General features: G+C 42.4%; 1 protein-coding gene across 2 annotated transcripts in view; it reads left to right on the top strand.

The window, feature by feature from the left end:
* GPC3 (glypican 3) overlaps positions 1-10,300 on the top strand; it is a 404,151-nt gene extending 393,851 nt beyond the window's left edge. For both annotated transcript variants that reach the window (XM_005614508.4, XM_001488331.7), the window contains one exon: positions 9,789-10,300. In XM_005614508.4, the coding sequence (XP_005614565.1) occupies positions 9,789-9,958 (170 nt within the window). In that variant the 3' untranslated portion in view covers positions 9,959-10,300. The remainder of the gene's footprint in view (positions 1-9,788) is intronic.
* Positions 10,301-12,472: the final 2,172 nt, after the last annotated feature.

The raw sequence follows: 12,472 nt of genomic DNA, 5'->3' as shown, positions 1-12,472 counted from the left end.
TCTCTATAACATTCCACACCAAGCTAACCCTCCCCTCTTTAACATGTGCTCTTCCCTTGCCTTCTCTAAGGTTATTCTCTTCATCTTCTCCCTGACCCTAGCTGAACAGTGTCTCTGTCACCAGCTCCTCCTATTCCACTGCCTCTCAGGTCCGTTACTTCCCATAGGAAGTAATTGCTCCGGTGGGAAGTAAAGGCTTTGATGAGCTATGATTCCTGTGCAGCTGTTAGGCAGCCTCGGGTAAGAAGGATCTGCAGCAAGAGAGTAATAGTTGTGACCCTTCTGTGGCAGGTGGTGATAAATCTGGGCCTGGCAGAGGAGGGCCAGTACCCACACCACCCCCTTATACTGTCAAGGTTTCCAGGATGGAGTTGTTCTGCTTCTGGGAATGTGACTTGACTCATGCTATACCTAAATCAGTATAGTAGTAGCCCATATTATAATAAGATTCTACAGTGAAATGATTTATTTTCTAAAGGGATTAAGTGATATTTTTGTTTGTTCCTTTTTTAATAGCTGAATGCAATAGTAACATAGTTATTAGTTGAAACCACCAGAAACCATTTTGTATTAGAAAACTAAACAGTCTGAACCTAGTCAAGGGCATTTACTGTGGTGTTCCCCTCTTGACAAGGAAATTGTCATAGAAAAGGCTACCTTAACTCATTAATCAGGAATTTGTGAGTTAGTGTTCAACTTGGTAGTTTACAAAGCCCAGGTGGTACAAATGTCCTAACAGTGCTTTCCAGATCTTTCCACTTAAGTACCCCATACATCAGTGAAGAGTGAGAGTGAACACATGCTCCTGAGGAGCTAGGACATAACCTGAAGGTCCTAGTAAACATGAAATATTTTATAAAGTCTTAAATGAGTTTGCAGATGGTACGTTTCTACACCATCATACAGCCTTGCATGATTTAGTATAAAATAGTGTGCTTTTCCCCCTAAATCCCTAGGAAGAAGCTTGCTATGGCTTCGTGTACGCACAGCCCAGTGCAGTGTGACCTGAAGATACCCATACCCCAGATTGAGAGACAGAGGCCTATAATAAGAGACTCCATGCCTATACTAATAGGAAAACCCATTGTATTCTTTCAACATCGCATCATAGGGATTTCAACATCAATTATGAGGATGTTTGCAAGCTGGAATTAGCTGTAGGAAATGAAGTGGGCTTCTCATTGCTCCAGCCCTCTTCCAGGAGAGGCCATTGGATTATTCCCAGATTTTACAGTAATTTAGTAGGCAAAATTGGCAGCTCACTTGTTTGTCCAGAAGGCACGTTGTGAAATGGGCCCATTCTAAAAGGAGTCCCATTAGACCAATTAAAAACTAGAGGCCTCAAGTGTGCCAGTTCCCCCTCTTCTGATCTATGAAGAAGAAAATGTAGACTTCCAGAGACCCAAAGGTCATTAGCAAAGTCATTTTCTTCTGCTTTCAAGTCCAAGTAGTCATTTCACACCTGAAAGTTCACAAAGGAAGGAGGGATTGATGTGGCAGGAAGGAGGGTTGTATTCAGGGGAGAACAAGGAAACCAAGATCTGTTTGGGATTCAGAAGCAAATGGCAGAGCCCAAGGGCTTCTGTGGGAATGGGCAGGAGAGTGAGCAGTAGTGCAGTGAATGTGATTTCTCCAGAGATTTCCCCAATTTCAGCCTCTGGGGTCTGCCAAGCAATGTACTGAAGGTTTCACATATTCATGTCTTGGGGGCCAACTGTACACAGCAAATGCAAAACACAGGGATAGCAGTACTGCTCTGTTGCTATATTAAGGCCGGATTGAAGCCATCTGCTGGTGCAAGCCTGGCAAGGAAGAAACCCCCATGCTTGGCTCGACAACAGCATTCTCTCCCCTGGTATTTTGATGGCAGCACTTCTTTCAGGCTGTCCTGTGAAGTCTGTCTGCTGCTGTGGGTAAGACCCCTATAGTAATGTGTTGCCCTCCTTGATGCCCATGCCATCAGAGGGCAAACGTTTGCTGCTGCTTATATGCTCAAGACCCCAGTGGGTTTGTAAGGGCCCAAAGGCTTGTCTCAATGACTGACAGATCTTCCTTGGCCGCTTGTGCATGCCTGCTTGATGCACCCCAAATCTAGCAACGTCTCCCCCAAAACTTTGTAAGTACTGGCTTCAGTGGAAGTTATTGTTGCCAGGGTTTAAAGAAAACAAAAACAATCGAGCATGGATTTATTTTTTGCCAGGGTCTCTTATCCAGGATTAGAACAGCTCAAGAAGAAAAAGGAATTCCTCAAAAAATTAAAAATAGAACTACCATACGATCCAGCCATCCCACTACTGGGTATTTATCCAAAGAGCTTGAAGTCAGCAATCCCAAAAGTCCTATGCACCCCAGTGTTTATTGCAGCATTGTTTACAATAGCCAAGACATGGAAGCAACCTAAGTGCCCAGCAACAGACGAATGGATAAAGAAGATGTGGTAGATATATACAATGGAATACTACTCAGCTGTAAAACAGAACAAAATCATTCCATTTGCAATAACATGGATGGACCTTGAGGGAATTATGTTAAGTGAAATAAGCCAGCGAGAGAAAGATAATCTGTGTATGACTCCACTCATATGAGGAATTTAAAATTATGGACTAAGAACAGTTTAGTGGATGCCAGGGGAAAGGTGGGGTGGGGGGTGGGCACAAAGGGTGAAGTGGTGCACCTACAACATGACTGACAAACATTAATGTATAACTGAAATTTCACAAGATTGTAACCTATCATTAACTCAATAAAAAAAAAAAAGAAGAAAAAGGAGTCAGAATTTGGTAGCTGATGAAGATCACCAGAAAAACACATCCCAAGAGAAGCAACTGATTGACCCCACCTTGGCTGCTGTGGGTAGAGGAATGGTTGCAGCCTGCAGTAGACTATGTCCCTCCCTGGGCCCCAGGAGGCTTGGAATCAGTGAGAAACAAAACTAGAAGGAAGCTTAGGGTACATCTAGTCCCCCGCCCTGATTTAGCAAATGGGGTGACTGAGGCCCCAAAGAGAGGGAAATGACTTGCCAAAGGTGAAATAGTAAGTCAGTGGCTGAGCCAGGCCTGGAACCCAGGGCTCCAGACTACCAGGATGGTACAGCCTCCTTAGGTACTTGACTAGGAGACTCTGAATAAGGAAGGGTGCAGGGCACCCCCCTGAGTGCTTGCCGAACGAAGAAAAACTTTTTTAAAAAATTTTTATTGAGTTAATGATAGGTTACAATCTTGTGAAATTTCAGTTGTACCTTATTGTTTGTCAGTCGTGTTGTAGGTGCACCCCTTCACCCTTTGTGCCCACCCCCCACCCCACGTTTCCTCTGGTAGCCACTAATCTGCTCTCTTTGTCTACATTTTAAAATTCCTCATATGAGTGGAGTCATACAAAGATTGTCCTTCTCTATCTGGCTTATTTCACTTAACATAATTCCCTCAAGGTCGATCCATGTTGTTGCAAACGGGACAATTTTGTTCTTTTTTATGGCTGAGTAGTATTCCATTGTATATATATACCACATCTTCCTTATCCAATCATTTATTGATGGGTAGTTAGGTTGCTTCCACATCTTGGCTATTGTAGATAATGCTGCAATGAACATAGGGGTGCATGGGACTTTTGGAATTGCTGACTTCAAGCTCTTTGGATAGAAACCCAGTAGTGGGATAGCTGAGTCGTATGGTATTTCTATTTTTAATTTTTTGAGGGATCTCCATACTGTTTTCCATAGTGGCTGCACCAGTTTGCATTCCCACCAGCAGTGTATGAGGTTTCCTTTTTCTCCACAACCTCTCCAACATTTGTTACTATTAGTTTTAGTTATTTTTGTCATTCTAATGGGTATAAGGTGATATCTTAGTGTAGTTTTGAATTGCATTTCCCTGAAGATCAGCGATGATGAACATCTTTTCGTGTGCCTATTGGCCGTCCGTATATCTTCTTTGGAGAAAATGGTCTGTTCCCATTTTTTGTTGTTGAGTTGTGTGAGTTCTTTATATATTATGGATATTAAGCCTTTGTCGGATGTATGACTTGCAAATATTTTTTCCCAGTAGTGGGTTATTGTTTTGTTTCAATCCTGTAAGAAAAACTTTTCAACACAACATGCAGACCTTAATGACTGACAGTTATTTTAAAGGGATCATCTAATCTGCATCACAAAAGACCTAAGGGCAAAATGAGAGTCAGAGCTGAGTGTGTAATTAGTACAGATTGTTGGGTCTACCCTCCAGGCATAGGTAAACTGATTATAAATAGAAACAGATTTTTGGTTTAGCATGAAAATGTCCTTCCTGGCCCAAAATGTTCTCATTGACAATCAACTGCAAGATAGAGACAATTTATGTGCATTTTACAATATATACCTAATACAAAGATATGTTCTGGAAAATCATTGATAAATATAAAAATATGAATGATTTAAAAGAGAATGGTTTGTGGTAATTCCCATAATACATCTCATTTGTAGCAAAATGAGAAAGTTTCAGTTTTGTGTAGATTTAGCTTCTTTGTAGGTTTTTTAAAAAATTTATATTTGCTATGGCTGATCCCCAGATACTGTTCCCACAGGCTTCTTGTTTTTTCCAAGACAAGATTTCTGACAAGTCTCTCCCACTTAGGGCTGTCCTCCAAACTGTTAGCAGTGATCTTTCTAAAAAACACAAATCAGATTGTGTGGTTTGCTTAAAAACCTTCAGTGGCTCTCTACTGCCCACTGAATCAAGTCTTCGCATTCTCAATCTGCCATGAGTTAGCCCTTACTTGTCCTTCTTGCCTTGCCTTCTGTCACCCACCACGCAAACACACACACACACACAGACACACACCCCACAACAATATACACTCTGTGTTCCCTCCCACCATAGAAACTGCTTGCTCCTGCTGCATATATCCTACCTACATCCTCTAATATTGATGGTTTTGCTCAAGCCAAACCCTCTACCTAAAATGAATAACCATTTCATTCAGCCCTGCCATAGTTCTACCCATCCTTCATGGTGTAGATTATCTCCCAATTGTTCCAAGATGTCTTCCCAGATCCTTCTATTTGGAATTTTTCTCTTTCCCTTCTATCTTCATGGTATTTTGCTGAGCCCTTTCTACTTTCTGCCAAATATCTAGTTGGTTGTCTATTGGTCTGTTTTCCTTGCTAGAGTGTGGGAGTCCTGAAGGCAGGCACTAAGTCTTGTAGCTCAATGCTTGGGACATAATAGGCTACTGTTAAGTTTGTTGAATTAAATTGGATTATATTTCCCCTGTCCTGGAGTGTCCCTATTTATCTTTCACCCAAACCCTATTGTTACTGAATCCGGGTTCGCCCATCACCCGGAAAGCCAAACACCAAGATGACGAGATTGCAGCAGAGCAGCACAGAGAGCGTTTAATTATAAGGCAGCCAAGTGAGGAAGCGAGAGAATGAGTCTCAAATCTCCTTCCCCAAAAATAGGGACTCAGGGATATTTATGGGGTAGAGGGCAAGGTGGTTTGAAATGTGGAGATAGGTGATTGGAGGTGAGGAGAAGTGAGGTAATCGATGATCTGTGCAAGCGTAGTCAGAGTTCATGTCTCTTCATAGGACGCTTGTTCACAAAATGGCAGCGTTAGCATGATCTGAGGGTCTAATTTTTAGTGTCTTGATGTCAAAAGGTCACTTATTGGACATCTGCATGGGCCCAGTTGATGGGTTGGTGGTCTCAACCAGCCTAACATGGACAAGGGCTTCTAATTCCTGAAAAACAGCTCAAATACCCATTACCATGGTGATCCAGGCTCTAGGGAGACATTATCTATAGGAGGAACCTAGTGGGAGTCAGATAGCATATTGCCTAAACAGCACAGAAAACAATGGGTGGGGGAACAACTAAAAGCTATAATCAGTAATTACAAAGAGGAAAAAAACCTTTTAGTTCCTAGCTACTTAATCGTCAATGGCTAACTATTTGCTGGTTTCAATACTCCCTATTCTTTGGTCATTCCCCATTCTTGAGGGATTCAGGTTGACGACCAGTCTAGCTACTTCCACTGAATTGGGGTATAGATCTGGGTTAGAGGAATGAAACTGTTTAGCACTCATTTGGAAATATTCTCTTGTTCCAGTTTCAGGTTGAGATTTTGCATTATTAGAATTTTTGTACCTTGCTCAACAGTTTTGGAACAACATCTAAAGGCACATTTTATAATCCAGTATCCGACCAGAAGGATAAAGAAGTATAGACAACCCAAATTTTGACAGTCTCTGACAAATAGAACTAATCCCAGTGGGGCCTCCATCTGATCTCCAGCTGGGGGCATACATCTGGTCTTAGTTCCTGATAATCTTTTGTTACTGGATATACATCAGAGACCAGAGCCATGCCCTATACACTGATCTTTCAGTTTTTATTGATGATGGCTATCAGCATAAACTCTCTGCCCAGGGGTCATCACATTCCTAAGGCACTCAAAAGAACAAAGTTATCAATTTATGGCTGGGAGGGGCCATAAAATCTACAAAGCATGTCTGGGTTAGTTAATCAGAAGTCATTCGAAGTTACAATATGGTTTCTTCTCTACAATATGGCTTCCCTTATGTCAACCTTGTGTTGAGCCAGCTTCCCTTATGTCAACCTTTTGTTGAGCCAGTTTCACTATTTCCTCTATCTCCCATAATCCTTCCTTGTCCTGCAAAAGTGTCCCTTTCATTTCTAATCTCCACCATGGTGGCCCAGGCCCAGACTGTGTCTTTGCTGTGATTCCCATCAATGTAAGCCCCAGGAGCCTGGCCCTGGGATTGGGTGATAAACATTTGCTGTTGCTGGATGGGGAGACTCAGGAAACCTGTAGCCACAGCTTAGGAAGCACAGAAAGGTCTTGTTCTGAATGTTGCTGGGGGCTCTTTGGAGGTAGAAGACTTGGCCCAGCTTTGTGCCAGGGGTGTGTAATGGCCCTGGCCATCATTGCTGATTTTTTCAAGGAAGTAGAACTGATATAATTCCCATTCTGAGTCCCCGAACCCAGAGCTCTTTTTAACATTTAACAAAGCTTAACAAGCGTTCTTAATCAAGTCTGTGATCAGTTTTATATGGAAACACTGACTTTTCTCATGCTTTTTGGAAGTTCTCTTTGGCAATATATATTTCACTAATTGAGGGTTTTTTCAAGAAGGAATCCATTACTCCTTAATCACCGCAGTCTATTTTGTATACAAAACTTTTCAATAGATGGTATAGCTTCATTTAAGGTTCAGAGTCAGACCCCTGTTCAAATAGCACCTCTGCCACTTAGCAGCTGTGTCAATATGGGCGAAAAAAGTAACCTGAGCTTGAGCTTCTTCATCAGTAGAATGGGAATGATAATACTTTCCTCATAACATTGTTGAGAAGGTTAAATTAAATGAGATAGTGTATACAAATAGCTTAGCACAGTGCCTGGCGCACAATGAGGACTCCATAATTGGTGGTCGTTTTTATAATTTCAAAACAGAGGGTCCAAGAGATAGAAATAACAAAAGAGGTCTTTGGTGGCAAAAAAAGATTAGAAACTACTAGATTTAACCTAACTGCTGAGTTGACTATAACAGCTATAGTGGACGAAACTGTTTCGTGTTCATGGATTATTTGAGGAGCAAGATAGTGTAGGAGCTGAGTGGTAACATTCATAGATGTTGTTTCATATTGATGTGGGGCAAGAGGACTATCCAGAAAAGGAATCTGAAAGCGATGCTGAGAGTGCGCTCATTCAGGTCAACCCTAAAAATACCCCTGTTCATTTAAGTTGAGACGTTGCCGTGAGACTCAAGGCTGGGCTTTCAACAGATAGAGCCATATGTGTTCTCAACTTGGGTGAAATCCGATCGTGCCTCAAGCCTGTGCTCTCCTTACTGACTGACAGCTGACCTCGGCCTTCTCTGTGCGCGCTGCATAGTTCCCCTTTCAGAAAAAGAGGTCTGCATGGCTCTTTGTTCTTTTTCTCTTTTTATTTTCTTTATATGTATTTATTTTGCAGGGAGAGGGAATCTAGATTCTAGGCTGCTGAGTCACTTTTCCCTGGGTAACAGGGTTCCCTGGAAAATTTGATTTGAATTAGTATCGGCACTCGAGAAGAAAAATATTCTCAGCTGTAGAGGAGCAAAATGTAGTCAGATTCATACATATTAAAAGTTAAGGCATCATTTCTTGGTACAGCAATGAAAAATAATTATAGTTAATAACAAAACAGAAAAATTATTTGTATCAAATAGGATACGCCAAGGATTCAATAAAACATATATTCAAATTAAAAAGGAAAAATATCAATACCCATTAGGTAAAAAGGCAAGGGACATGAACTGTTATGCATTGAGAAATATAATTAGTAAACTATAACATAGAAAAAGTTGATCTGTGGTAGTAATTAAATATATGCAAATTAAAGAAACTTTGAGATATCATCTTATACTGACTACAATATCTTTTTTTGATTGAGGCACAGTAAATTTGGTCCTCACATCATTGCCGATGGCGTTATAAACTGCAGTAGCCCTTTTGGAAAGTAGTATTGCAGTCTGTGTAATCAGATCCCCTGGCTTTGATCGCCTTGACCTTGCTGCCTGCTCTGACCAGTGCCAGCCTCAGAGAAGCTCTGGGCCTGGGCCCTGCTCTGCATGCATCCTGGACCAGCTGAGTCCTCACACTTTCTTCCTGTGACTCACTGAGTGTTTCATCCCCTGTAAGAGGAGCTCTTCCTTCCTCTTCCTTCCTTCCCCCTGTAGAATCCCAATCATTTCCTCTGTGCCTGTTGCTATGCATCTCAGTGTCCTCAAGGGATCTTTCCTGCTCCATTGGCCACAGGACAGTTGGCTGGTGAGGTCGCTCACATCACATCACCCTCACAGCTATTGAAATAGAAACATTTGTGACTGAGTCTAAAAAAGCCAAGGGAGTAGATTTGAGCTCTAAATCAGGAGAAGCAAATCAGAAAGAAACTGAGTCGTAGGCCAGGGCCAGCCATCTTGAATTTCCTGACAAACCACTATTTACTTAGATTTGCCTTCTGGGAAACTTTTGCATTAGGCCAACCCCAACATCCCAATTTCTTTTCAGAATCATAAACGTCTCATAAACGGTAGGCAGTCAAAGAAGGAAGACCCTTACCCATTAGCCTCTCCTTAGTCTTAATTTGTTTGGTATCAGTTTAAATCCTATGTGTTAGATCGATTTTACTTTATTGTATATTGTATATTGTTTTTAGGGACGGTGAAAAGACCATATAGAAAAAAAGAAAAGCTTTTTGGAAAAATAAAACAACTTTCAATGGCAAACTGCCCTGTCCTCAACTCTAATTAAAACAAGGTTCCCAGGAGAAAATCTCTATGGGGTGCAGGGCCCAGGAAAGGTACAGTGGGAGTACAACATCCCCCCCCCACTAACACACATACACACAAGGACATATGTATAGTCACCCACACAGCGCCTTACATTTTGATACCAGTGAGATCTGGTGAAAATGACCTTCAAGCACAGTCTTGCCAGGGAAGAGGTATTGCAAAGGGCCAATGTGTACCCTGGGGTCAGAGTGGGAACAAAGGGGGAAGGGGAGCAGCCAGCTTGCTCCCCACTGGTGTGATCTCTGGAAGGAGGACCTCTAGCCATCTCCTTCCTCTGGTGGGCCCCGCGCGCATGTACGCCTATCTCCTTCCCACTTCTGACAGCCTTCCTTTCGACGAAAGGAAGAGATCAAAGCTGGGGCATCCCAGCAGTCCAGACAAGTTCTTGAGCCATGAATAGTATACACCTGATGCTGTTGGTAATCCTGTATTTAAAATTCTTCTTTTCTTTTGGCAGAACTGGCTTATGATCTGGACGTGGATGATGCTCCTGGAAGCAACCAACATGTGAATCAGAAGGACAATGAGATAGTCGCCTCTCACAACCTCGGGAATGGCCATTCCCCACTGAAGGTTCTAACCAGCTTGGCAATCTATGTGGTGTGCTTTTTCTTCCTGGTGCACTGACTTCCTAGTGCCCAGCTCACGTGCTGCCCTTCAGCACCCTGTGGTCTTCCTCTATAAAGGGAACCACCTTCTTATTTTTTTCTATTTTTTTATCTTATATACTTCCTCCAGCCATTAAGTAGAAGACTAACCATGTGTTATGTTTTCGAAAATCAAGTGGTATCTTCACGAGGAAGGTAAATTTTAGTGGTAGTATAGATTGTCCTTTTGCAAAGAAAAAAATCAAGCTGTGTCAAATTATTTTCCTATGTTTGGCTTCTAGAACATGGTTACCATGTCTTTCTCTCTCTTTCTCTTTGCATGGATTTCTTTGGAAAAAAAAAATAAATGCTCAAATAAAAACGCATTGGGTCTTTTTTGTAAGCCCTCGCATATGGTGACCATGCGATGCTTTTCCTCTTTCTGTTCAGTATAAAAACATCCCATCAGGTGCCAATGGGGTTCATGAAACTTTGGATGGGTATCAATCCTGACTCTAAGCCCTAGTCAAAGCCACTTCCCCCCACCTCACACCCAATCCATAACCTCCACTTAGAAACCTTGGGTTAGAGTGTCTTGCCTGTGAAACTAAAAGTATCCCCAAAAGTTCCCCCATCTCTCTTTACAAACTTCCACTTTGCTGAAAATGCTTTGCCCAAATAGAAATCCTTTGTATGGGTCATGTACAGTGGCATGATTGATATTCTTACTTTTCCCAACTCAGAGAAGTGGGCCCAAACAGTACAAAGAAATAATTCCGCAAGCTTCTTTGCTGTTGTCTCAGGCTTGCTCTCTGTCTCCCTTCTCTGGGGACTGCCACATGGCTGGGTCAGGTTGCAAAGGTTGTCATCAGGAAATCCTTGATTTACAGCAAGCAGTGGTCACTCTTGGCCTTAGGTGGGCTTCTTCAACATTCGTTTATTTAACAACCCAATAGGTTTTGTGTACCTATTGGATGTCAGCTACTGTCCCAGATGCTGGAGACAGTAGAAAACAAAACAGATTTGATCCCTGCTCTCATGGCTGAAGGTCTGGCACAAATACTAATTCTAACACCAGCTCTTTGTCAATTGTAGGCCCAGTGTTATTGTCTGCTTTTTACACATACAACATCGCAAACAATAATGGTGCTGATGCTGATCTTTGGACATTCTGCTGCCAAAGAATTTCAGGAATAACCATCTTGCCGTTGTTTATGATGCCTGGCACAGTGCCCAATGGCAGGTCAGGACAACAGAAACTGTTGATTCTTTCTAATGAGTGGGAACTTAACTCCCACCTGAGGGCAAGGGTAGGAGAAGCCGAATAAGTATGAGAAAGAGAAGGTGAGACACAGCGAAGAAGTGTGAGAAAAGGTCAAGGAAGGGACCAGGAAGTCCCCTTTGATTCTAGGTGGTGGTCCTAGCCAGGAGCTCCGATTTCTGTCCGACGGCAGCAGGTCACCATGCAGGAAGCAGGCAGTGTAATTTCTCACAGCTTATCGTTCCTGCCTCCTGCTGGCACCAACACGCTTCTGTCAGGGTCTCCTGCAGAGCACAGGTTTCCAATATCCATTTCATCCTTTGCAGAAATTTTCATAAACACAAATTGGAAATGTTTGGGTTAGCATTTCTTCGGTTGATTTTGTTGAAGTTAAGACTCCAACCAGTTGTATTTGTTAAAATGATTTCAGTGATTTGTAGTAGTTGGTAAGACTTGAAAGGGAATTATCTTTGTTTTTTAAACCATCATCGTTTCCTTAGTTGAATGGGATTTGTAAGAATCTTTGGCTTTGATTCCTGAAACCTAACTACTGGAAAGGTTTGCTCCTTGCACTCACTGTGCTATTCCAACAACAGTGGACCAGAAGAAGGATCTAAAGCCCAGATAGTGCCTAATACCTGTCCCCGCCATTCTACGGGAAGGTTTTTATTTAATGTGGCGAAAATAATTTGTGGCTCTGAGACCAGGTTTTAGGCCTGCAAGCAGGAGCGGGCTGTTAAAATCCACTTCTCCTCTCTGGGAGGTGAAGGGGATTCTCAGTTTTTACACAGTCATCTCATTACCTTCCCCTCTCCAGACGCCAGTTTCTCTCCTGTAAAGTAGAGAATCAGGAGAAGATGGCTAGCCTCTTTGTTGCTCTGATTTTGTGGGACCAATGCTTCTGAAAGGAAGTAAGTGCTGGTCCCTCTGCCCGGTGCTGGTGTCATGAATGTGCTGTTCCCATATGCCTCTCAGGACTTTTCCAGCTTAAGGTCATATTTGACATTCTTCAGTTCCCAGAACACGACTCAAGCCAGCCAGTGTTTCTGCTTTCTTGGCACACTGTCTGCCAACTCTGGTCCATCCAGGCTGAGTGATGAGGGACAGAAGACAATTCCTCTGTAATATCCATGGCCTGCTGGCTTCAGCAAAATGGTTGGGATTAAAATGGATAACCGCGCACATTTACAAAACATGGAAAATGCACCACCTCCTATTGACATTTAGTCAATAAGCTGTCTGTTTTAGCTTTTTATCCATGCCTATTCCTATCTCTCTATATTTTTTATTCTC

The sequence above is a fragment of the Equus caballus genome, chromosome X (genome assembly GCF_041296265.1).
Source record: "Equus caballus isolate H_3958 breed thoroughbred chromosome X, TB-T2T, whole genome shotgun sequence".
Lineage (NCBI taxonomy): Eukaryota > Metazoa > Chordata > Mammalia > Perissodactyla > Equidae > Equus > Equus caballus.
This window is presented reverse-complemented; position numbering and strand designations above follow the sequence as displayed.